Below are 27,819 nucleotides of genomic sequence, written 5' to 3' on the forward strand. Positions count from 1 at the left end.
CTTTGAACTGCGATCCTCAGATCTCAGTTTCCTGTGAAGCAAGGATTACAGAGGTGTGAGCCACTGTGCCTTTTGCTTTTAGTTTAGGTTTTTTTTTTTAGTTTAGTTTTTTTTAAATTTGATATTAGCTCATGTGCTTTTGCCTTGGCTAGCTTTTGACTATGATCCTCCTACCTATGCTTCCTGAATAATAGTAATTACAGGCATGCACCACTATGCCTGACTTATGCTTCATGATTTGAGGTACTATTATTTAGAACATTTGTTCCCAGTCTTTTGTCAATGGTTCTTTGTTTTAGCCATCATCATTGTGAAGTGACTTCTCCCTGTCGTATTCGTAAATATCTTTTCATGTGTTTGGGGGCATTTTTATGTCTTGTTTGGGGTAAAAAGTGTTCTGACCCTTTCCTCTGTTTTGTTTTTCTTTTTACTGATGAAGAGCAAAGATTGATCATATATTCTATATAAGCCACACATGTTATATGGCTTGTATATTCTCACACATTCCAGTGAGTTATTTTTTTCTAAATAGTTATTCTTTATAATATTTTCAGTAGTCAAATGTATCTCTTTTGTCAAGTTGTGTTTTGATATCTAGAAAACAACATTGCCTTACCCCATGATCTTGAGATAGGACTTCATCAAGACTTATTTATCTTGTCTTCTAATAGCTTTGTTTTTTGTCAGTTGTGGGACTTGAACTCTGGACCTGAGCATTATCCCTGAGTTCTTCAGCTCAAAGCTACCACCCTGCCCCTTGAGCCACAGTGCCACTTCCAGTTTTCTGGTGACTAATTGGAGATAAGACTCTCATGGCCTTTAGTGCCTGGGCTGGCTTTGAAGAACAATCCTCAGATCTCAGCCTCCTGAGTAGCTACAATTACAGGCATGAGCCACTACTTCTGGCTTTGTTGTTGTTTTAGCCATGACATTGTTGTGTATGATTCCACTCAAAATTTTAAAAGTCCCTATGCGGTAGTGCTTTCTCTAGGAAATATTTGTACCGCCATCAAAAAAAAAAAGAAACAGTTATACTATTGTATTGAAAACAAAATGTACAATGTGTGCTCTTTAGCATTCTGATCTCAGCTGAGAACAATATTTGAAATGAGCCAGTGCTTTCTCTGTAGGACAAATAAATGCTTTCATAAAGACGTCACTTTGAATGGAGTGCGGTTTATGACCTATTTACTTATAAACCAGCCCAAACAGCTTGTCTCCATAGCGTGAGGGAGGGAAGAAAGACTCTACTGTTAGAATCAGAGAAAAAAATCACTAATTTGGTCTAAACAAGGGAGCTTAAGAATTTTCTGTGGCTTTCAAAAACTACTTTCTCAAGGAAGATGAATAAAAACTGTTTTTATAATGTCTTGTGACCTGGAAATATTTAATGTAAATATAATAGTGCTTTTATTTATATTTATTGAAGATGGCACAACATAAATGAACCAAACAAAACCCCATCTGAATAGGCTATTTTGGAAGGAGGATCCCTAAGAGAAGTCAAACTGACTAAGTGGACTCAGCATGTATAGCAAAGGGTACATGAGAGGAAGAGGAGAGAATAAAGACTCCCATACTTCTGCTTTCTCTCCAAGCTACAGCTGTTCACTGCTTCCAGCCAATAAGGCAATCCTAGGAGATACTCGCCATCAAGCATTTTACTGCACTGCACTGCACTGCATGCATGCAGTGCCAGACTTATGTACATGGGGAACTTTGTCTTGCAAGGAGGTTTTTCTAAAGACAGCAGGCACAGGCCTGCACAATCTCTTTTCTGCGTAGATTCCATACCACTCATGCAAAGTTGAATTTTACGGTTACTTAAGGAAACACTCAAATTTAGTTTTGTCAATATTCTCATTTTGCAATCATTTCAGTGAGCAGTTTTCCTATGTATTAATTTTAAAAAATTAAGTATATTAGGAAGGTACTAGTGGCTCAAGTCTGTAATCCTAGCTACCCAGCAGCCAGAGATCTCAGGACTAAGGTTCAAAGCCTGCTTGGGTAGACAAATCTATCTCTAATTAACCAGCAAAAAAGCCAGAAGTAGAGGTGCTGTCTAAGTGTTAGAGTACTAGCCTTAAGAGAAAAAGCAATCAAGAGCTTGAAGCCCAAGTTCAAACTGGAATGCAACCACAAAAATAAATAAGCACATTACTAAACTAAATATCACTCAGTGTCATAGTAAAGCCTCAAGAGGTGTTTAAACTAAGCATGGAGGTATACACCTGTAATCTCGGCACTTGAGAGGTTGTATCCTAACAATTATGAGTTCCAAGGCAAACCTGGCCTGCATCGCCAGTTTCAGGTCAGCCTTGAGCTACATAAATTCTTCCTCCACTCCCTAAAAAGGAGACAGACTTAGACTTAATGGACAGTGGCATATATTATTATGCAAACGTCACTTTTAAATTAATTAGGAAGCCTACAGAGTGGGAGAAGATCTTCACCAACCAAACAACGGACAAAGGCCTCATATCTAAAATATATCAACAATTCAAAAAATTGAATCACTCCAAAACTAATCTCCAAAGTAACAACCATCCCATTAAAAAATGGGCCAAAGACTTAAAGAGAGTCTTCTCTGAAGAACAAACAAAAATGGCCTATAGACACATGAAGAAATGCTCAACATCTCTCTGGTCATAAAAGAAATGCAAATCAAAACAACTCTAAGATTATACCTCACTCCAGTTAGAATGGCCAGGATCAGGAAAACGAATAATAACAGATGCTGGAGGGGATGTGGCCAGGAGGGATCACTACTACACTGTTGGTGGGAGTGCAAACTCGTTCAACCACTATGGAAAGCAGTGTGGCAGTGCCTCAAAAGGCTAAACATAGAACTCCCCTATGACCCAGCAATTCCACTACTTGGCATTTACCCAACCATCCAGAAACAAGGGCATACTAAATCCACTAGCACAACAATGTTCATTGCAGCACTATTCACCATGGCAAAGATATGGAACCAACCTAGATGTCCCTCAGTTGATGAGTGGATCAACAAGTTGTGGTATTTGTACACAATGGAATTCTATGCTGCTGTCAGAAAGAATTACATCACCCCATTTGTTAGGAAATGGAAAGACTTAGAAAAAATCATATTAAGTGAAGTAAGCCAGACTCAAAGGAACGTAGGCTCAATGGTTTCCCTCATTCGTCATAATCAGTAGAAACCTTGGGCTCTACTAGCAGAGATCTGCAATAGAGCAAAATCTTGATACATAAGGCCATATAGTATGAAGCTAATTGAAAGGACCTCCAGGATATTGAAACAAAAGCCATATAACGAATGATTGTTGTCCTTAATGTACTATGTTGTCTCTCATCTCCTTTGCTGTCCCTTGGTTATCTCATATTGTTATAGTATCTCACTTTGTTATCTGATATATTGAATTTATTTGTATTTGGTTATTTGAAATTTGATAGGGAAGGGGGGAAAACCAAGACGGATGGGGGGTTTGGGGGGGAGGGTAATGGGTACCAAGACATGTGAAAGGGTATCAATGTATGTGAATTAATGCACCTTCTATCTGGCAAATATCATGTAACCCTTTTACTAATTACAATAAAAAATGTGAAAAAAAATAAAATAAAATAAAAGGTTTTAGCTAGCCAGGCATTGGTGGCTTATGCCTGTAATCCTAGCTACAAAAGGAGGCTGAGATCTGAGGATCAAGGCTCAAAGCCAGCCCAGGCACTGAAGACCCAGAGACTCTTATCTACAATTAACCTCTAGAAAAACAGGAAGTGGGGTTTGGCTCAAGGGTAGGGCAGTAGCCTTGAGCAGAAGAGCTCAGGGACAACGCTGAGGCCCAGGGGTAGAGTGGTAGCCTTGAGCTGAAGAGCTCAGGGACAGCACCTGGCCAAGTTCAAGCCCCATGACCCACAAAAAAAGTTTTAGGTGGGCATGGTGGTACATATCTGTAATTTCAGCTACTCAGGAGGCAGTGATATGAAGGATATGATTTGAGACCACACCAGACAAAATGTTAGTAAGACTATTTCAACCAATAAACCAAATGTAGAGGTTTGCACCTGTAGTTGCAGTTAGGCAGGAGACACAGAGGATTGCAATCCACAATAGCCAAAGCAAAAATGTAAAATGCTATCTTTTTAAAAAAAAAGCAAAAAGGACTGGGGATATGGCTCAAGTCATAGAGTACCTCCTTGCCTAGCAAGCATGAGTCCTTGAATTCAGACCATGGTAGTGCCAAAGAAAAAAACTGGAGGATGAGTGTGATGCTTAATCACACAGTTTGCCTAGCAAGTGCCAGGCACTGGATTTAATTCTTAGTAACACAAAATAAGAGGTTTAAGATGGTGCAACTTTTTTCTAGATCTCTCATTTTGTCTATGAGTAACAAGAACAGGTGTCCAAAGAAACTAGTGATGCTCCCAAATAAGTCTGTAATAAGTTAATAAGCATCATTAGGTCAGCAGAATCACAAACAGTAAAACAAGGTGAGGAGGGGCTCAATACGGTCGAGAGGAAGTACAGAAAATAGACATATACTCATACACAGCCAAGAGCAATGTAGAAGGTGAAAAAGGCCTGGACACACCATGGCCTCTTCCAGTTCAGGAGAGCCTCAGCAAAGGCTAGCATACACTGCCAGTCTGCTTTTTCTTCCCCAAATGACATAATTTCCAATCTCAGAAAACATGCTCCACAACCCATCATAGTCTCTCTCATGAGCAATGCTGTAATTAAGAATTGTAGGCTTCACAAAAGATTCAGAAAATGAATCAAATTTGACGAAATGTCACAGACACAAAGACAGGTCATAACCCTCTGAAACTTAAAAACACATAAAGGAAACAGGTTTTTTTCTTAATTATTGTTTTCTTTTTGTCATATATCTGCCTTTGGGAGGGCAAAGAGGGGAACAAAAATGAAGGGAAAAAGGTGAACAAACATGGCAGTGGTACTCACAAGCAACTGTAAACTATACAAGTTGTAGATGGGGATAGGAGGGGAAAACTAGGAGAGAGAGAAGGAAGAGGTGATGTGGTCCAAAAAGAAATGTACTCTTTGCCTGACTTATATGACTGTAACCCCTCTCTACATGACCTTCATAATAACAATAAAAACAAATTAAAATTAAGGAGGGGTGGACTAGGTATGTTGTAATGAAGTAGTTGTCTAGCATATGTGAAGCCTACACTTATCCCTAGCACCAAAAATCAACAGCTCCAAATGGAGAGAGATGAATTGATGCCGTCATTTACAAAAGGGCTCCAATGGATACAACAGCTAAATTTATCAAGTAAACATAAGATTTTAATATTAGCCTCTTTTTTTGCAACCCTGAGGCTTGAACTCAGGGTCTGAGCACTGTCCTTGGGCTTTCTCAAGGCTAAAGCTCTGCCACTTAAGCCACAGCACCACTTCCAGCTTTTTCTATGTATTTGGTACTAAGGAAATGAATCTGGGTCTTTGTGCATGCTAGGTAAACACTCTACCACTAGGCCAAACTTCTAACCACTAGCCTCTTCATTTTTTATAGAATTGTAAGTACTGTATATGCGTTATTTTATTTGTACCAATATTACATGGGCAAAGTTTTAAAAATCAAACAATTCCTCTATAGTGGTTACAAAAAAACAGCACACCTCCCTGCCACACCTGTTTTCCTGTGCTAATATTTCATTAATTTTGCAACTATTTTTTTTTCTGTTGTGCAGCTTGAACTCGGGGTCTGGGCACTGTCCCTGGGCTCTTTTGCTCAAGCCTAGGACTCTTACTACCACAGCTCTACTTCTGGTTTTCTGATGGTTAATTAGAGATAAGAGTCTCATGGACTTTCCTGCCAAGGCTGGCTTTGAACAGTATTTCTCATATCTCAGCCTCGTGAGTAGTTAGGACTACACATGTGAGCCATCAGTGCCTAGCTCCAAGCCACACTTTTATGACACAATGTCTCTTGTTATGTATCTCAGTCTAAATCTAAACTCATGATCCTCCTGCCTCTCAGCATCCTAAGTGCTGGGATTACAGGTATGAACCATCCATGGCATGTAGAAACAAAAGCTATACATATTTATGGGATATTATGAGGTAGTTCAATGTATAATGCTTAAATCAAGGTAAATTTATCTATGTTCTCAATTATTCATCATTTTAAAAATATTTATCCTTTTGGTTATTTGAAATTTGATAGGGAAGGGGGGAAAACCAAGACGGGTGGGGGGTGGGGGGAGGGTAATGGGTACCAAGACATGTGAAAGAGTATCAATGTATGTGAATTAATGCATCTTCTATTTGGCAAATATCATGTAACCCTTTTATTAATTACAATAAAAAATAAGTCAAAAAATAAATAAAAATATTTATCTTTATTTGTGGTAAAAAAAAAAAGAAAAAAAAATTAGGGGCTAGGAATGTGGCTTAGCAGTAGAGTGCGTGCCTACCATGTATGAAACGGGACAATTCCTTAGCACCACATAAACAGAAAAGGCCAGAAGTGGCAATGTAGCTCAAGTGGTAGAATGTTAGCCTTCAGCAAAAAGAAGCTCAGGGACAGTGCTCAAGCCCTGAATTCAAGCTCCAAGACTGGCAAATGAACCACCAAAACATAGCTAACTTGGTTTCTTCTAGCGTTTTGAAATATACAATAAATTCATTAAACCATTCATTAAACCCTCCTTTGTAATAACACCATAGAAATTCTATCTAATCCTAACCTAAGACACACTGATCAAACTCTCAAGAACTCTTTACCCTTGTATGCTAATGCTATCTTTAAAACCCCTTTCTTCTGGTCTCCTGCAGTTTCAGGAGAAAATAATGTGTGTATTCAGATACTACCATTACCTGGAGGCCATTTTCTCATAAATTAGAAGAGATACAGAAGATAATTTAGATGGCTGATATTTAAAAGCTGATGTTTCCCTGTAGTGAAGAAAGCATTTAAGATCATTCTGCTGATCATACAGAAATTTAGCCTCACTTCTAAAAACCTCCCAGCATTGCATCATAGGAGCATTTTAAAGACTCACTATGATTTTCCTTGGAGGTGTGGGGAACAGTCTTGTGAATCTCCCATTTTCTCTCTTTGCCTTTTACCTTTTCTACACTACCATCAAAGGCAGCGCTGAATGGGGGAGGGCCCTGGCATTTCTCTCAGGAATTTTCACATGGTCTATATAGACCTTGGTTTAGGTTATTTCACAGGCTGGAGTGAGCAGGAAGAAGAGTCACTCCTCTCATTTTTCTTTTCCCTTCCAGAATGCAACTACAGAGCCCTCGAGTTGACTGAGAAGATAAAGGCCCCTTAAATAAAAGTACAAGGGAAAGATTCAGTATCACTAGGTCAACAAAATGCTTCTAAGAACAAACTCTTCTACCTAAAAATTTCCTTGACCATTTTATAGACATAAATAAGCTAGAACTTTGGTCAGGTCTGGATTTGGACCCAATTTGTACTGTAACTTTATTACTCCTGGCTAGTGCCAGGAATTTGGCCTAGTGGTATGAGTGCTTGCCTAACATGCAGGAAGACCTGGGTTCAATTCTTTGGTACCACATACATTAAAAAAAAAGCTGAAAGTGGTGCTGTGGCTCAAGTGCTATGGCACTAGCCTTGAGAAAGCCCAAGGACAGTGCCCAGGTCCTGAGTTCAAGCCCCAGGACTGGCAAAAAAGACTGTTCTTTAAATATCACGACTTTCCAAAATAACAAATGTGAAGTTCACTAATTAAACAAGACAACATAATGCCCATCTAGTTTTTCTCTGAAGTCAAGAATTCTGAATTTTATTTTCATACTTGCAAAAAGAAATAATACTCACTGGACCAAATTTTAATGACCATTGACTTCCTTTTTAACCTAGAGCAAGTCACATTTTTCCATCTGTGTGTGTCAACTCACACAGATTTTCTTTAGAATATTTGCATATATAACCTCATTGATTTGTTAGGGTAAATGATTTACATTATATGAGCTATTACTGGGACAGGACAAAAATCAAATCACATACATAGAAAAGCAAATAAAACTAAACACAACTGGGTGCCAGTGGCTTACTCCTGTAATCTTAGCTACTTAGAAGGATGAAAGCTGAGCCTTGCTGTTCCAAGCCAGCAGGGTTGGAAAGACTGTAAAACTCAATTAACAGACTCCAATTAACCACTAAAAAGTCAGTGGTAGAGTGCTAGCTCAAGGACAGTCCATGCATTCAAGCTCCAGGACCAGCATAAATAAATATTAGTATACACTGAGACCGAAAAAAAAAACAGAACAAACTTAGTGAATTCAGGAATAAATGAGTAAATATATAAAATGGTACTTGAGTTACAGAAATGCAAGATATTAAAACATGTAATTTTAGTGGGACAGCAATGGCTCATGCCTATAATTCTAGATACTCAGGAGGCTGATATCTGAGTACTGAGTGTAGCAGTTCAGAGCCAGACCAGACAAACAAATCAAAACTCTTATTTCCAATTAACCAGCAAAAGCCAAAAGTAAAGAAATGGTTCAAGTGGTCGAGCATCAGACATGAATGAAAAAGCTGGTAAGTTAAAGGACCTCAGTTCAAGAGGCAAGAAAGAAAGGTTTTACAAGCTGAGCTGTACCATAAATATGCCTACTTTATATTATTTTTTTTTCATGGGGCTTGAACTCAGGGCCTGGACACTATCCTTGAACAATTTTGCTCAATGCTAGTGCTATACCACTTTGAGCCACAGCACCACTTCCAGTTTTCTGGTGGTTAATTGGAGAAGAGTCTCCATGGACTTTTCTACCAGAGCTGGCTTCAAACTGCAATCTCAGACCTACTTTATATTCTATCCATGTTAGGATCAAGTACAGTATGCAAAATGTATTAAATATAAAAAGAAATCTCTGAACACAAGCAACCACAAAAGACAAAGAGATCTTGGAACAATAGTCTGTAAATTTAAAAAAGTTCAGACAACTCAACAATTCTAGTTATGAGGTTACATATCAGGCACTACTAGAAGTCTGTGATATTTACTACTCCACTACCCCACCACCCCATAGAAAAGTTAGAATAGTTTCAATTGACATTTTAATAATGACAGAAGGGCTAGAAAGGGAAAATAATACCTTGCAGGTAGGAGGCACTATTGACTAATAATCTTCAATATATGCTAAAGTATGGGTCATGTCTTTGCAATCTTCTGCAAATGAAGCAATCTCAATGAAGAATCTCATGGAATTTCTACTTTGCCTAGGTGACATAGGAAGCACAGTCAAATGGAGGAAACCTAAAATAATAATAGTGTATTTATAATTTAGAAACAGCTTTAAGTATTCAAAGAATCAATGTAAACACAAAAGGAACTTTACGTAGGGTAAAATTTGCTGCAGTTCAATAACCTGGTAACATCATCAGCCTTGTTTATGCCACTTGTGCCCCATTAAAATATTTATCATTGGAACTAGACACTGGTGGCTCACACCTATAATCCTGGCTATTTAGAAAGCTGAGATCTAAGGACTCCAGTTCCAGGTCAGCCTGGGCAGGAAAGTCCTCAAGACCTTTATCTCCAAGTAACCACCAAAAAGGCAGAAGTGCATTTGTGGCTTAAGTGGTAGAGTGCTAGTCTTGAGCACAAAAGCTCAGGCATTGGTGCCCAGTCTTTAAGCTCAAGCTCTGGGAGCAACACACACACACACACACACGGTATTTAACATTAACATGTACATGTCTGTTCATGTATTATCAACTTTCTAGCTGCTATCAATTCTGGAAGACCACCTATTGGGAATTAAACTGGTGATATCAGAACACAGGGGCTTATAGTCTCAAATAGGTCTGAAATTTGGAAATTCTGTTTTCTTTTTCACATGCTGGGCCCCTGCCATCCTTCTTGGCAGGCTGACAAGTCAAAAGAGGCTCCTGCTGGTGCCACTCACCCTGGGAATACAGAGTTCCATGAACTGTGCATTCAGGAGCCACAAAGGAGGATACAAACCACACACAACAGAGCCAACGCACACAGCTACATCTCCATTCATCTATAGACACTACTTCATTATGACTTTCCCACTGCCATTCAAGAACCGGAAGATCTCTACACACTGGGAGGGGACAGCCACATAAAGGTCACCATTACTGCTTTCTTTTGTATGCTTCTAATTAGTGCAGGCAAACTGTTAGTTACAAGTTTTGTTCCTTGTGCTGGTTTGCAAAACATCCAACGCTCCTTCTCCTCTACACTCTTCTGGGTTTGGAAACTCAGCAGTTACAGACTACAACAGCTGATGATTGCCCCAAGACAAGTGAACAGTTGTCTAATAGCACATATACACTGTGCACCCCCACATATACTCACACAGAAACATGCGTCAAACACGAATCACTCATACATCTACATCATATGCATGAGCACCAGAGATGCTAAAACTGTCCCCTAAAAATATCAGTAAAGAGAGCAGGACAATTGTTTTTAAATTTAGGTTTTAATTAGGTACATAAATAGCAACTTGAGAACAAGATGTTCTAAGGCTTGTACATTATTATCTCTAAGTGAAAAGATTCAGATTAGTCCACTTGAAGTATGGCATCAACCAAGATAATAAAGGAGGCTTGGTATAGATTTTCCTGAAGAAGAAAGCCAGTTTACTATATTCAGTACTGACATCTCTGCCATTTTTTTCTGTAGAAATACTGATTTACTGTCTGCAGTTTCCAATGTTTACCTATAACTAAAAGAAAGAAAAGAAAAACGTGAAGTAAATGGAACCAGAAGCCAGAAAAGTAAAAGTAAAAAAAAATTGCATTTTGAAAATGTCTTAAGTTTAAGTAAAGGAAACCATATAAAATACTGACATTATTGGAAGGGGTGGAGGTGGGAAATCGGCAAAAAACATGAGAAGGGGTATCAATGTGTGAGAAGTAATGCACCTACTATCTGGCAAATGTAACTGTAGCCCCTCTACACATTACAATGAAAAATTAAAAAAAAACAATAATATTGACATTACTGTTACATGAGCCGGAAAATACTATATAATGTTCCTGATTTCTTAGATGGTTAAATTAACACTCAGTAAGGCTCTGTACTCCAGTAGTAATATAGTTAGGCTATCACCTGGTTGAGTATCCAATCACAATTAAATAGTGACAATGGTTAGATGAATAAATACAAAATAATTATCTAAGTGGCATAGCAACCCATCCTCCCACCATACAAATATATTTCCATGGATTAAAAAAAACCACAGAAATTCAAACACACATGAAGGGTAAACTGAATCTCCTATAGATTGCTTTCTTGCTTCTTCCTTTCATTTTTTGTCTTTCTTCCTTCCCCCTTTCTGTTCCTTCCTTTTCTCCTTTTTGTGTCAGTACTAAGGTTTGAACTCAGGGTTTTGCTTAGGTTTTTTGCTTAGTTTTTGCTTAGTTTTTTTCACTCGTGATTAGTGTTCTATCACTTGTGCTACTCCTCCAGTTCCAGGTTTCAATAGGTTAACTGAAGATGAGTTTCACAGATTTGCCTACTCAGACTAGCTCTAAACCTCAACCGTCAGATCTCAGCCTCCTGAGTAGTTAGGATAACAGATGTGAGCCATCAGAAACCAGTGCAATAAGATTAATTTATCCTTTTATAAAGTGCATTGCTATATAATTAAAAGCTACATTTCCAATAAAAAAAAAGCTAAAAAAAAAGAGGGGGGGCTCTGAATGTGGCTTACTGGTAGAGTGCTTGCCTAGCATGAATGAGGCCCTGGGCTCAATATCACATAAACAAAAAATTAAATAAATAAATAAATAAACTTTAAAATAAAGCATAAAAAGAGCCAGTCGCAGTGGTTTTCACCTGTAATCCGAGCTACTCGGGAGACTGAGATCTGAGGATCGAGGTTCAAAGCCAGCCTGGGCACTAAAGTCTGTGAGACACTTATCTCTAATTAACCACTACAAAACAGGAAGTGGGGCTGTGGCTCCAGCCAGGGGTAGGGTGGTAGCCTTGAGCCGAATAGCTCAAGAACAAAGTCCATGCCCAGAGTTCAAACCCCATGACCAAAAAAACAAACAAAAAAAAACTTTAAAAAGTCAGGAAAGGAACCAAGATTGTAGATACAGTAAGTTGAACTGTGGTTCAGAATATCTCCAAAAACTGAAGTATTTACCTACTTATATTTTATTTATTTTGCCAGTCCTGGCTTGAACTCAGGGCCTGAGCACTGTCCTTGGCTTTTTGTTAAGGCTAGAGCTCTACCACTTTGAGCCACAGCACCACTTCTGGCTTTTTCTATGTATGTGATACCAAGGAATTGAACCTAGGCCTTCCTGCATGCTAGGCAAGCATTCTACCACTAAGCTAAACTCCCAACCCACTTACTTTCATTTTATGTCTCATTGTCTTTATACAGAAATACAACTATATTCAATATGTATATCCAATACACATCTGGCTGAAAGATGCCTCTGCCTTTTACCAAGATTCTGGGATAAAGTCATTGGCTTGCTTGTATAATAGCTGAGTGTTACTGACTTCTGTGTATGTGTATATTTTTTTCTTTTTGCACTTTTTCCTTCTTTTTTCTTTCTTTTTGTGTGATGCCAAGGCTTAAACCCATGGTTGGGTTACTATAAATGTAAAAGAAGAACTGGAATTATTTTCGGTGACCCCTCAAACAGGATCAGGACCACTGTGTGGGAGTCACAAGGGAACATATTTTTGCTTAGTATATAAGAAACAGTTTCCTAAAAGTCACAGCCATCCAAAGATGGCTGGCTGCCCTGTGGAGTGTTTGCTATTAGTGGATGTATAAAAAGAGGAACATATAGGGCTACAGGGGATTCTGCTTGAGAGACAGTCTCTCAAATTCGGTCATTTTCCAGCTCTCTAAAAATGTGGAGGCAGACCTAAAAAGAAAAAAAAAATTTCAAACTCGGGGTTTCGTGAATTTACAATATTAGCCATGATTTACAAAAACATAACAATGTGTTCTGGTACATTTCTGATTATATGAGCTGAGGGTACAGCTCACTGGTAAAGTTTGTCTAGCATATGCAAGATCCTGGCTGTAATCTCCAGCACAACGTTTTCTGGCTTGTTGTGTGTGTGTGTGTGTGTGTGTGTGTGTGTGTGTGTGTGTGTGTGTGTGTGTGTGTGTGTGTGTGTGTTGGTTCTGGGGCTTGAACTCGGGGCCTGGATGCTGTCCCTGAGCTTTTTTTTTGTCAGTCCTGGGGCTTGAACTCAGGGCCTGAGCACTGTCCTTGTGCTTTCTCAAGGCTAGAGATCTACCACTTGAACCACAGCACCACTCCTGGCTTTTTCTATGCGTGTGGTACCAAAGAATGGAACCCAGCAAGTAGTTAGGATTACAGGCATGAGCCAATGGTGCCCAGACACAGTTTTGCATACATATACAAACTATTAGTATAACATTTTTTTAGCACTTGAAGGTGCTTGATAAGTAAATATATGAATAAATAAAAGCAGTGAATTGAGTATGTAATAAAAAACTATCTCAGGCTGGGAATTTGGCCTAATGGTAGAGTGCTTACCTAGCATACACGAAGACCCAGGTTCGATTCCTTGGCACCACATATATAGAAAAAAAGCTGGAAGTGGTTTTGTGGCTGAAGTGGTAGAGGTCTAGTTTGAAAAAGCCCAAGAACAGTGCTCAGGCTGTGAGTTCAAGCTCCAGGACTGGCAAAAAACAATCCTATCTCACTGATTTTCCAATTTCTGTCTGGTTCTAGCTTGTATAGAAAACCTAGGTACTGCTTCAGAATAAATCCAATTAAATAAAATATAGCACTTAAGCCCAGAAATTAAAGATGGGATAAAATATGACCCTCTGTTTCCACATCAAGGTGAAACTGCTATAATTAATTTAATTAAATTAACTAAAGACAAGTCATTTCACCTGGCACTAAAAATGCTGCAAATAACCAGAGTTTTTCTTGTTCTTTACCTGATAAATTGGCAGAGTATGGAATTTTCTACTTATTTTCAGGTGAATTCTTCACGTTTCCTGGCTAGAAAAATGAAAATGAGATCTTTAGATGCAGTTTGAAAAGAAATGTGAAATGTCACAAAGTGTCTTCAGTAGTTGTCTAAGTAATAAACATTAAATATGACTATTTGGGGCGGGGAGGAAAGATGTCAAACCATTTTGGGGAAGGGCTTGGTAGGGAGTCAATGAAAGACCTGGGAAGATAATGAGATCCCAAATTCTCAGCGAGGCTTACAGTTACTGTTTAATACTGTTATAATACAGAAAAGCATTGGCATTTCATGCATGTAATCCTAGTTACTCAAGAGGCTGAGATCTAAGGATTGAGCCAGTCCACGCAGGAAAATCTATGAGACTCATCTCCAATTAAACACCAAAAAGCTGAAAATGGATCCAAGGCTCACTTTGCAGAGCACAAAAGCTATTCTTGAGCATAAAAGCTTAGGGGCAGTGTCCAAGACCTGAGTTTAAGCCCCAGGAGTGGCACAAAAATATTGTTGTAATATAGAATAACCCATTCAGTAAAGTGAAAGAATTGCTACAGGCTCCTGAAGGAGTCTGCTGAGCTCCCTAAAGGCCCTGCTGTAGAGAGAAATGTGTGCAAAGACAGCAAGAAATAAAGTCCCACTAATTCTCATTATGTAGACTGAGTCAGCTGATTCTGTTTTTAAAAAATCAAATCAACAATGGAATGATTTCTTTTTTTCTTTTTTGCCAGTCCTGGAGCTTGAACTCAGGGTCTGGACACTGTCCTTGAGCTTTCTCAAGACCAGCGCTCTAGCACCTGAGCCAGAACACCACTTCAAGCTTTGTGTGTGTGTGTGTGTGTGTGTGTGTGTGTGTGTGTGTGTGTGTGTGTGTGTGTGTGTGTGTGTGTGTGTGTGTGTGTGTGTGTGTGTGTGTGTGTGTGTGTGTGTGTGTGTGTGTGTGTGTGTGTGGTACAGAGGAATTGAACCCAGGGCTTCATGCATGCTAGGCAAGCACTCTACCCACTAGGCCAAACTCCTGACCCTGGAAAGATTTCTTAGTTCCTGGAAGCGTTAAATGTACTACTACTTCATGCCACTACTGAAGAGGGCAAGCTTCTTGCACCATCCATCATAGGGGCCAATGGACCCAAAACAAACAGGCTTACTCTGGAAGTAGTTAAAATTGGACCACACCCACTCTGCCTGGCGCCATCTGGGAACATGTAACTAGGTCATGTCATCTACGAGAAGTAATGTCATCCATGAGTAGTAGTAGCTAAGTTTCTACTGGAAAAAGCACATGAGTGAAATGTTTAAGCTCTTATTTTCCTATGTGTTCCTTTCACTCTGAAATCACATTAATAAGACTTTTTGACCTCAAAGAGCCAAAGCTGGAGTCTGACAAAAAATGAGGCTACCACTGGGCAGGCAATGGGGCTGGGCTTCTGATCTCTAGAGTTTACCTGGTGGCCCTTTTACAGTGATAAATATGACTCTAAGGGGAAAGGTTTAAGAATGCAGACATATGTGGTGGACCTTGTAATTTCAGAGTATGGTTTCTAGGCAATTTTAGTATTTATTGGAATGGTTGGGAACTGGTCTGTAAGTACTGCTCTTTATTTGTCATTCCAGCATCATCAACACTGACCCTTTCATTCTCAAAAGTATCTTCATTTGGATGATAAATTAAATGGTCACCACATCTACTTGATGATGGAGTTATGGGGAACAAGGCCATATACATTATGTTGAGTAGCTCAATATTCAAATACACAGGCCTGCTCGATGCTCTGAATACAGCTCTGCAGGACTCAGTTCCAGTGGTCCTCTTCTTTTTTTTTCTTTTTTTTTTGCCAGTCCTGGGCTTGAGCTCAGGGCCTGAGCACTGTCCTTGGACTTTCTCAAGGCTAGAGCTCTACCACTTGAGCCTCAGCACCACTTCCGGCTTTTTTCTATGTATGTGGTACGAAGGAATCGAACCCGGGTCTTCATGCATGCTAGGTAAGCACTTTAACCACTAGGCCAAACTCCCGGCCCTGGTCCTCTTCTTGTAGTCACTCCTCCATTCACCATTACTTCCTCCAGGCCATATACACAATAGTACATACATGAATGTACACACACACACACACACACACACACACACACACACACACACACACACAAACACTACACCACAGCCTGGGGGCCTTTTTGCTATTACCCAAACTTTCCAAGCTCTTTCTTTTTAGTATAACAAAGCATGACAGTTCAAATATCTCACTAAAGTAATACTGGGCTTATTCACTCACCCTATTAAAAATTCGAGCTCTCCTGGTGGAGACCACTATGATCTCAGAGAAAACATTCTTACTTCAAAAGGCAGTTCGTGACTTAGCACAAGCCAAAAATCTAGGGTTTTCTATTTTCAAAGAGGTTCTTTTATTTTAAAAGTATTTTATAATTCAATCATCTTCCTTATAATCCAGCTTTAACATATATGGCTTGGGTTTTTAAAATTTCTCTTTAACCGTGTCCATGAACATGAATAACAATTTGGTAGAAAACTGGAAAGCTTCAAACAAAGCTCAAAGCACTGGTTTCTAATTACTACACCCTGCCATGTGAGCATGATTGCTAGCCAAACCTTTAAGCTATGGCTGAAATGTTTCAGGCCTCACCCACCAGCAGAATGATGTTGATCACTTCTCCAAAATGCAATTTGCCTGCATGTAAACTGGGAATAGTAATGGACTTTGCCTGAGCAAAGAGCACAGCACTAAAGACCAAGCTCAAGAAACCTGACCTACTCCACTACCATAGGACATTTAACTTTCTTTATGAAAAACGGGAAAGGACAAATGACCTGTTAAAAGATTCTCACAAGATTCTAGTTCACTGAAAAGTCTTAGGCAGGACAGTACTCCCCAAAAGATACTATGTCCCAATTCCAGAATTTATGACTATGCTACCTTACATGGCAAAGAGAAATTAAGGCTGTGTTACAGTTAAGTTTAATAAACAGTTGCCCTTACAGTAGGGAGATTATCTTGGATTATCTGGGCAGGCCCGGTTGACTTTTAAGAGTTGACAAAAGCTGGATGCTAGTGGCTCGGGACTGTAATTCTAGACACCTGAGAGGCTGTGGATCTGAGGATTGCAGCTCGAAGCCAAGCCTGAACAGGAAAGATTCTTATCTCCATATAGCCATCAAAAAGCCAGAAGTGGAGCAGTGGCTCAAATAGTAGAATGCTGGCCTTTAGGAGAAAAGCTCAGGAACAGCACTTGGCCCTGAGTTTAGCCCTAGGAACAGCGCGCGCGCACGCGCACACACGCACACACACGCGCACACACGCGCGCGCACACACACACACACACACACACACACAGAGTTAACAGAAAGTAAGGAAACAGAAGAAAAGGGACAGAGAGAGGGGACTTGAAAAAGTCTTGGCCTAGTGTTGCTGGCTTTGAAGATGCAAAAAGAAGACATGGAGGCAAGGTCTCTAGAAGCTAGGACAGCCTCATTCACTAGCCAGCAAAACAGAACATTGTTTATAACAGCAAGAATTGAATTCTATCAACAATTTAAATGAGCAGGAAATTGTGCTCCGGGGCCTCCAGCAAGGAATGCAACTGTAGTGGCACCTTAATTTAGTATTGGACTTCTGACCTGCAGAACTGAGTAATTAGTATTATTTTCACCCTTAAAACATATAGCCACCTGTTTCAGTAGCAATAGGAAATTAAAACAATTATATAAAGACTTCTATGAGAAAGGTATTGTTATGTAACTCAGTCTAGCCTCAGAATTCACAATCCTCCTGTCTCAGACTCCCAAATGACTGATTAGTCATACAGCTATGATTCCAAAGACTCTATCTTCTCAGGTGCTTAGTCACCTATGCGGTTGTAAATGGTTGACAATGTGTTGAACTCATCGAGTCTGAAAAACAGTACCAGGAAGTCCTATCCTCACTATCCAGGCCATCAGAACAACTTCCCAAGGTTTAAAGGCAAGGCCGAGAAAAGGGTACTTTGTACAACTCTATCCTGCCAGCCAATCTTTCTGGGTACCAAAAGTAATAACACTTTTCCTAAGAGGAGCTAATTCCCCACATCTCACACAGCCACGTCAGGATTTTTGGCTGTTTATTTTGCTAAGTGATGATGCTTTAAAAAACAGAAAATTTGCGCCAGGCATTTGGCCTAGTGGTAGAGTGCTTATCTAGCATGCACAAAGACCTGGGTTTGATTCCTTGGTACCACACACATAAATGCTGGAAGTGGTGCTGAGGCTCAAGTGGTAGAGCTTTAGCCTTGAGAAAGTCCAAGGACAGTGCTCAGGCCCTGAGCTCAAACCCAGAACTAGCAAAAAAAAATATAAAATTCACACTTTCATTTATTAGAATTTCACTGTATTTTGTGACAGTGTTGGGGCTTGAACTTGGGGCCAGGGTGCTCTCCTTTAGCCTTTTCCCTCAAGGCTGACACTACATCATTTGAGCCACAGTTCCACTTCTGTTTTTTTATTACTTGGAGCTAAGTCCAGGCTGGCTTCAAAATGTGATCTCAAACCTCCTGAGTAGCAGGGATTCTAGGCATGAGCTACCATAACTGGACTATATCTTAGACTTTTAGGAAGTTGGAAAGGCACAAATTTAGAATAACTTGGGCTTTACAGAAAAATCTACCACATTGGCCTTATTTTCCTTTTAGTTTGATAGCACTAAGAACAGTAAATATCAGCTCTATCCTCTTAATAGATTCATAATTTTTAGCTGTGTGAGAGAAGGAAGTAAGGCCTTGATGTTAAGGCAAGGGTTGTACTATTGAGCTACATAAACCTATACCAGGTTTTGAAGTATATGACACTGCATTGTCACTGAGAGGCATAATACTGTATTCATCTCATTTGACTGAAATATTAGGCTCATCAATTAGCGACTCCCCAGACTCCCAAACTCCACCACTCTATTCTCTGCTTCTATGAGCTTGACTATTTTTTTCTGGTCCTAGGGCCTGAACTCAGAGCCTGGGCAATGTCCTTAGAAACTTTTTTCCGCCTCAAGGCTAGTGCTCTGCCACTTGAGCCACAGCACCACTTCTGGATTTTTCTGAGAATGTGGTACAGAGGAATCGAACCCAGGGCTTTGTGCATGCAAGGCGAGCACTCTACCACTAGGCTACGCTCCTGGCCCAAGCTTGACTATTTTTTGACACCTCATGTAAGTAAAATCCTACACTCTTTGTCCTTTTTTATGTCTGGCTTATCTCAAAGACAAATATTTTAAGATGGCATAACTTGTTTTCAGCGGAAGACATAGATGTGTTTAGAGAGCTAAGGAATTTGGAATGGAGGAAGAGAAAGCAGACCGTGTTTACTCAGGGTGGTGGCCACTGCTTCCCTTGCATTTATTTTCCTGCTGGGTCAGCAGGGCTGAAATAAAACTATTACAAGCTCAGCCTTAAAAGTTTTATTCAGTTTTCCTGTGAAGGAACAGGTTCATAGTTTCTTGTATGTATTTTCTTGCCTTTAAAATAATTATTCTATAATTCCCTGATAGTAACTTGCAATTTAGTGAAAAACTAAAATATGACACTTATTGTAACACCGTACTATGGTTAGCTAATTATAAGACAACTCCAAAAGAGGCAATGTGACCATAAGGTTGACATAAACAAGTAGCCTCCATCTGTTATTATTTTTATGTCAGTAATAAGACTTGAACTCACGACCCTGTAATGTGGCTTGACTTTTTTGTTGTTGTTGTTCAAGTCTAGTACTCTACAACTTGAGCCAAATCTCCATTATAGCCTCCATCTCTGATACTCGGATCTTACAATGGAACTATTCTAAAAAGATTTCAGATTAGTATTGAATAATCAATAGATATTTCATTATTTTATTAAGCTCCTGGAGTAAAACAGTGAAATTCATAATGAAGATCATTAAGTCAACTACATGAAAATTTTTGTGCATCAAATAAGAAACCTGAGCTGAACATACTGGTCCACACCTATAATCCCAGCACAAGGTAGAAGCAGAAGGATCTTGAGTTCAAAGTCAGTCTAAGCTATATAGTAAGACCTTGTTTCAAACTACACTCCCTTCCAAAAGAAAAAAAGACTGAAAATACAAGCACTAAATTGAAAAGACAACTAAAAATTTGGAGTCAAAATATTAATATGTAGGCAAAAATAATTACTCATAATCAGTCAGAACAAGATAGTGATCTATATACAAAAATTGATCAAAGACTTAAAATAGGCATTTCAATAAGAAACTAGTAAATGTTGAGGTTGGAAGATTGGATCAGTTGATAGAATGCTAGGCAATGAGCAAAGGCATCAGGTACCAAGCTGGAGCCCCAGTCTCAGACCAAAAAAGAAGAAAAAAATAATGTTCAGAGTCAACTTCTACTAACAAGATGGAACACTGAACTATAAATAAGGACAAGAATTGTAAAATACCCACATATAGCAAGTACTGATATTTTAAAAAACTGATTGGTACTGAAATACATAGATTTAGGTGAAAACTTAAACTGTAATTTCTTAGAAATGCTAAATCAAGGTTAAACAAAATAAACACAAGAAAATAAGTACTTGAAAGTGGTGGGATATGGTCAAGGGAAGGAATAGACCAATGAAGAGAAGAAAGAGGAACAATGCAGTAAAAAAAAATTTCAATGCATGTCCTACAAAATTAAGAAGAGTGAGGGAAGAGGTGGTTAGGGGAAGAATGGGTGAGAATGATAAAAGGGGTGACATAATGGGACTGGGAGTTTGACCTGGTGGTAAAGTGCTTGCCTAGCATGCACAAAGACTTAGGTTCAATTCCTCAGTATCACATACATAGAAAAAGCCGAAGTGGTGCTGTGACTCAAGTCGTAGAGCTCTAGCCTTGAGAAAACCCAAGGACAGTGCTCAGGCTTGCAGTTCAAGCCCCAGAACTGCCCCCCCTTACGAAAAAGGGGTGACACTGATCAAGAGGCATTGTAGCCATAAACTGTTTTGTTGAATAGCGACACCTCTGTACAACTATTTCAAGATAATCTTTTTTAAAAAAAATTCAAATTGAGAAAAATATTGTAATAAATACACAAAAATATTTATCCTACTTTTTGTATAATAAGCTTTTACTAGGTAACTAAATGAGGGAAAAAGGTAGTCCTAGCCGGGTGCTGGTGGCTCATGCCTGCAATCCTAGCTACTCAGGAGGCTGAGATCTGAGGATCACAATTCAAAGCCAGCCTGAGCACTAAAGTCCATGAGACTCTTATCTCCAACTAACCACTAGAAGAGTAGAAGTGGCGATGTTGCTCAAGAGGTAGGGTGGTAGCCTTGAGCTGAAGAGCTCAGGGAACATGCCCAGGCCCAGAGTTCAAGCCCCATGGCCGATTAAAAAAAAAAAAGATAGTCCTTATTGGAAAAGCACAGCTAATGAATGAGTGAAATGACCTAAGTAAAACATCATCATTTCCTTATCCCCACATGCTCAGCATTAGGTTCCTCAAAATTTCTGTTCTAGAGCTGGGAGGTGGGGGAAGAAGAAGAAAACCAATACACTTCAATATCAAATAAGTTCCAAAATCTATACCAAACATTAAAAGAGACTTTTGCTATTTTGCATTTAAAACTGGTAGTAAATGTTTAATGTCCTCAACATCAATTTTATTGCCTTCTATTGAGAACACACAGCTGGCAGGATAAAAACATGGGAGAACATATTAAGTCCTTATTAGTTTTGAGGAGGGCAAAGGTGTAGCACAGAAAGAAATGCAAAATAATCATGAACTAATTAGAAATCTTAACCATTGCACTCCCAAATGATTCCCACATTAAATCAGCGTAGCTTTAAAAGTGAGGGTTATCAAATCACTACCAAATGCTGGACTGTTTAATTTGTGTTACAACCCACAGCCCTGCACCAGCTTGTGTGCATGTACGTGCACATGCATATTCTAGTCCTGGTGTTTGAACTCAGGGACTGAGTGTGCTGTCCCTGAGCTTTTCTGCTTAAGGTGAGTACTTTACCACTTGAGCCAAAACTCTACTTCTAGCTTTTTATATTTAACAGAAGATAACACTCTCTTGGACTTTTCTGCCCTGGCTGGTTATGAACCATGATCCTCAGATCTCAGCCTCCTGAATAGCTAGGATTACAAGTATGAGCTACTGGCACCTTGCCCAGACTGAATGCTTTGAGAAGCTCCACCTTGGCTTTAGTGTACATGTCTGTCTGCACACACATAGCCATGCCAAGGAACCCCCTCTGGCTTTGCTGTGCCACAGCCTGTGATCACACCAAAGCCAGTGCTCTGATGGAGAGTGATTCAGGATTATTTTCCATGCTACTTTCGAGGGCTGTGTACATTTTCCTGACATTCTATTTCCTTTCCCAAATAAAATTTTTGTGAGATCTTGTTAAAAGCATTTTTTTAAACAAGAAAGCAGGCTTCCAAAGAAAATGTCAGAGAAGTGAAAATAAAACTGTTTATTCTTTCAAATGATGGTCCAGAACCTCTTACTAAAGAGAGAGTTAAAAAGGACTCAAGGGGGACTAATTCCTTTGGAGACCATCAGTACAAAAACCAATTTCACTGGAAAATTGTTTATATATACATTGAGAAGGGCTCAGAATTTATTTTGTAATGCTATTTCTGAATCCTATTTCAAAATTATGGATCTTATTTTGAGATAGCTTTTTTGGAGAGTGCTAAGGATCTAATCTAGTTTCCTGTATATGTGAAACACACACTTTTAACAGTGAGCTATATCTCTACACCATTCTTTTTGTTATTGTTAGTTATGGGGCTTTAACACTGGACCTAGGCACTGTCTCTGAGCTCTTCAGCTCGAGAGTGTCACTCTACCACTTGGAGCTACAGCTCCACTTTTGGTTTTCTGGTGGTTAACTGGAGATAAGAGTCTCACAGACTGTTGTGCCTGGGATGGCTTTGAACTACAATCTTCAGATCTTAGCCTCCTTGATTTTTTATTTTTATATTTTGCCAGTCTCGAGGCTTGAACTCTGGACCTGGGTGGCTACCCTTGAGCTCATTTTGCTCAAAGCTAGTACTCTACCACTTGAGCAATAGCTCTACTAGCAGCTTTTGCTGTGATTCAGTTGGAGATAAGAATCTCACAGATTTTCCTGCCTTGTCTGGCTTTGAATGGCAATCATCAGATCTCACCCTGAGTAGTTAGGATTACAGGCATGAGCCACCAGTGCCCAGCTCAACACATTGATTTATACGTTTATTTATTTTTCTTTCGTGCTTATAACTAGGGCTTGCATTCAGAGACTTGAGAACTTGCTTAGCTTTTTTACCCATGTCTGGTCCTCTACCAATTTGAGCCATGCTTCTAATTCTGTTTTTTTTTGCTGGTGAATTGGAGATAGTTTTGAACCTTAGTACTTAGATTTCAGCTTCCTAATTAAGTAGCATTACAGGCATGAGCCACCTACTTGATTTATACATTTCTGAAAGAGTATTTCATTTAAAACAATGAGAGTTAAAATGAATTTCCCTTCCGTCTATAATGTAGAAAGTATAGGAATACAAGAACCCTACTTCTCCCTTGGCTGGCATTGTCTCTCAATATGTAGAGGAGACAGGGTTTCTGTTCCACACACATTCTGCCTTATCAGGAGAAAGAGGTCATTCCAGCACACATAAGACATAGTCAATCTGCAATGTGGCTGGAAGAAAAGATGAAAGGTAACACGTCACAATTACACAACCTCCTCCCCCTGTGGCTCATGGCACAGAGAATGTGGCCTGTGGCAGGTATCTGCTTCTCAACACACCAGGGCTCCTGCCCTCAGCAGGGAGATAACGGATACATTACTGCTAAAGGAAATAAGGAAGATTATGGAAATAAGAGGAGGGGTCTTTCAATGATGTCTCCTCACCCCATGAGGGAGCAGAGTATATTACCCTTTGAAACCACTTTTGATAAATGTAGTAATATGCTATATTTTGAGCAAACTATAAATAGAATAGAGTGGAAATTAGGGCCTAAGGCTGAGGTGAAATGCGGTGGACAGTCAATACTTATTTGGCCCAGCTGATAAACACTACTCTAAAAAAATGGTACTCGAAAATTCTAAGCTTAGAAACTTAGAAGAAAAACAAATAGAAAAATCTAGAAACTAAAAACAGACAGAAAAGGCAACTGAAGCAGTAGGGCTATCCAACATTTTAAATATCTAGATAAACAACATATTTAATCCAACAGATAGTGAAAATTACCTTACGAAAATGTTCCTTCCACAAATCTTCTGCAACTATGTATCCTCTTAGACCCCAGTCATACAACTTCTCCCCACTGACCTAGAAACAAAATTGAAATCATCTGCTACTATTCCATATGTGACTGGCAAGGAAGAGAATATTCATCTTTCTTTTCACCTATTTCTAGGAACTATATTTAAGTGTATGACTACTATAGGATGTCTTGGACCATACATGTTACATCTGTGCAACACTGAGCTGGGTGACAGTGGCTTACACCTGTAATCCTATGTACTCAGGAGGCTGGGATCTATGGATCTTGGTTCAAAGCCAGTCCAGACAGGAAAGTCCAGCAAACTCTTATCTCCACTTAACCACCAAAAAGGTGGAAATAGAGCTATGGCTCACATGATAGAGTACCAGCAAAAAGAAAAATAGAACAAAAAACCCTGCGTTCAATCCTCAGGACTGGCACAGGAAAAAAAAGTGAAACATAAACAAGTAAAAAAAATAGCAAGAGCCAGATTCTGGTGGCCCCCACTAGTAATCCTAGCTACTCAGGAGCTGAGATCTGAGGACCATGGTTTGATACCAGCCCAGGCAATAAAGTCTTGTGAGACTCCTATCTCAATAAAATACTCAGAAAAGGTTGGAAGTAGCATTGTGGCTCAAGTGGTAGAGCTCTAGCCTTGTGCAAAAAGGCTCAGGGATAGTGCCCAGTTGGTTGTGGAGTTAACCCCGATAGCCAGCAACAAAAAAGCAAGAATTAAAAAGTAAAGCAGTAAAACATGAAAGGAGCAGAGCTGGGAGTGTGGCCTAGTGGTAGAGTGCTTACCTAGCATTCATGAAGCCCTGGGTTCAATTCCTTGGTACCACATACACAGAAATGGCCAGAAGTGGTGCTATGGCTCAAGTGGTAGAGCACTAGCCTTGAGAAACTCTAGCCTTGAGAAAGCACATGGACAATGCCCAGGCCCTGAGTTCAAGCCCCAGGACTGCCAAAAAAATAAAAATAAAAAAGCAAATAACTCCAAACACACAAAAAAAGGATAGCAAAAATGATAGAACAAGAAGGAAAATTAGCCAGAGCTGGTAGCTCACTCCTGTAATCCTGGCTACTCAGAAGGCTGAGATCTGAGAATTGTGGTTCAAAGCTAGCTCTGACAAGAAAGCTAATAAGGCTTGTGTCTCAGGTGGTAGCTAACTTTGAGCAGGAAAGCTCAGAGATTATGCCCAGGCCTTAAGTTCAAGTCCCAAGAATGCCCCCCTCAAAAAAAAACCCAACAAAATTAAGCAGTAAACCCATAAGTTGTACACAAGCAAGAATGAAGAGCACTGTAACAGATTGAGTCATAACTTACCTGGGCAAATGCAATAGCTTGTTGTGGATAATAGATAGAGGCAGCTAATCCCATGAAAGCAGGTGGATATACTAGCTTCCTCATTTTTGAGCCTAATAAATAAAAGGTGTACACACCATTAGATGATTGTTATATTCAACATCACAATCTCCTTTATATATTCAATACTGAGAAAGATTTCTTTGGCCCAAAATTGACAGGATATACTTAATACTAGTATGTGCACCAAAAGATTAACACTTTTTTTGAGATAGTCACACAATCTTCATTTTGAAAGGCTAGAATTCAAGGACTTTTAGTATATTCACAGAGTTGCGTGATCATCATCAAAATCAATTTTATCATCCTCAAAAGAAATGTTTACCTATAGGCTGAGGTAATAGCTCAGTGGAAGAGCATGTGCTTAGCATTCATAAGGCCCTAAGTAAAAGACAGAGAAGAGATAGAGGAAGAAAAATGAGGAGGGGTGGCTGTCAGTGGCTCAGAGATTGAGGATCATGGTTCAAAGCCAGCCAGGGCAGGAAAGTGTATGAGACTCTTATCCTCCAATAAACTACTCAGAAAAAGCAGGAAGTGGCGCTGTGGCTGAAGTGGCAAAAAGAAGCTAAAGGACAGTGCCCAGACCTTGAGTTCAGGTCGCAGGACTGGCAATACATACATACATACATACATACATACATACATACATACATACATACATACATGAGGCAGGAGAGATGGAATGATGGGTGAGGGAAGAAGACTCATTAATAGACACTATAATTCCCTCCTCCAACCTTTCACCAAGAGTAATTGGCATTCTATCTCTATGGATTTGCTTTCTGTGAACAAATCATACAATCTGTGGCCTTTTACGACTGACTTCTCTAACTCACGAATGTTCTCAAGAGAACCGCCATCTCTTTTTTTTTTGTTTGTCAGTCATAGGGCTAACGCTCTACCACTTTAGCCACAGTGCCACTTCCCACCATTTCTTTCTTTTCTTCTTTTTCCTTTTTTTTTATATTTCTTTTTTTAATTGTAATTAGTAAAAGGGTTACATGATATTTGCCAGATAGAAGGTGCATTAATTCACATACATTGATACCCTTTCACATGTCTTGGTACCCATTACCCTCCCCCCCACACCCCCCACCCGTCTTGGTTTTCCCCCCTTCCCTATCAAATTTCAAGTAACCAAATACAAATAAATTCAATATACTTTTTCCATTTTTTTGTCAGTCATGGGAATTGAACTCTGGGCCTGGGTAATGTCCCTGAGCTCTTCAGCTCAAGGCTACCCCTTGAGCCACAGTGCCACTTCCAGTTTTCTGGTGGTTAACTGAAGAAAAGAGTCTCACGGACTGTCGCTTTTTGAGCAGGCATGAGCCACTACGTCTGACTTTTTTGATTATTTGAACAAGCTCATTATGTCACCCAGGGTAACTCCTAATTCGCTATGTAGACTTGAGGTAATGATCCTCCTGCCTCAGCCTCCCCAGTGTTTCCAATGCACAAAGACCCAGGTTTGATTCCTTGGTACCAAATACATAGAAAAAAAAAGCCAGAAGTGGTGCTGAGGCTCAAGTGGTAGAGCTCTAGCCTTGAGAAAGTCCAAGGACAGTGCTCAGTCCTGAGCTCAAGCCTAGGACTGGCCAAAAAAAAGAAATATACTATTTGTCTGACTTAGGTAACTGTAACAACTCCCTCTGCCCCCGTACATCACGTTTATAATAATGTTTATAATTCAAAAAATGTTTTAAAGAAAAAAGATCATTTTATGGAAATGATACAATCAGGATAAGGTATTATTGAAGAAATTCTATGAATTCTCTCCTGAGATCCCAGGTGACTGTGTATGTGTAAATGTATATGAACCTGTGACTATGTGTACGTGTGTGTGAGTGCCTGACAGTAAAGCATTCCTCACACTGGCGGCCCTGGGTCCATGTAACCTCATCTAAGGTCAGAACCTGCCTCCTAGCAAGCCCCATCTATGCACAAAGACTTCTTACTAGTGTTTCAACTGCGTCATTCTGAAACATGACCAGACAACCAAGACATTGGAGGAAAGCCTATAAAAGTGAAAGATAGAAACAAGAAAGAGGGGGGAAAAAACTAACCCTACAGGAACCAGAACTTAAAAACAAAATTAAACCTGTTATTAAGTATCATCAAATAAACTTGAGAAGCTACTACATTAAAAGAAAAAATAATTCTATAAAAAATGGGATATTCAGAGAAGAGTTCATGAAAATGAACAAAGTAAAATATTCAAAATGAATAAAATAAAATAATCAAGAAATAACCCAGTTTGCTAGTTAATGAGCTCA

At 39.4% G+C, this 27,819-nt stretch overlaps 1 protein-coding gene across 3 annotated transcripts in view; it reads right to left on the minus strand.

The window, feature by feature from the left end:
• Window positions 1-10,422: 10,422 nt before the first annotated feature.
• Apoo (apolipoprotein O) overlaps window positions 10,423-27,819 on the minus strand; it is a 48,956-nt gene continuing 31,559 nt past the window's right edge. For all 3 annotated transcript variants that reach the window (XM_090327041.1, XM_090327040.1, XM_090327042.1), the window contains 4 exons: window positions 25,508-25,599; window positions 24,165-24,245; window positions 13,913-13,976; window positions 10,423-10,687 (listed from right to left, as the gene is read on the minus strand). In XM_090327041.1, the coding sequence (XP_090183167.1) occupies window positions 13,941-13,976; window positions 24,165-24,245; window positions 25,508-25,599 (209 nt within the window). In that variant the 3' untranslated portion in view covers window positions 10,423-10,687; window positions 13,913-13,940. The remainder of the gene's footprint in view (window positions 10,688-13,912; window positions 13,977-24,164; window positions 24,246-25,507; window positions 25,600-27,819) is intronic.

This window comes from Megascapheus bottae, chromosome X, assembly GCF_031878675.1.
Source record: "Megascapheus bottae isolate mThoBot1 chromosome X, mThoBot2.hap1, whole genome shotgun sequence".
NCBI lineage: Eukaryota > Metazoa > Chordata > Mammalia > Rodentia > Geomyidae > Megascapheus > Megascapheus bottae.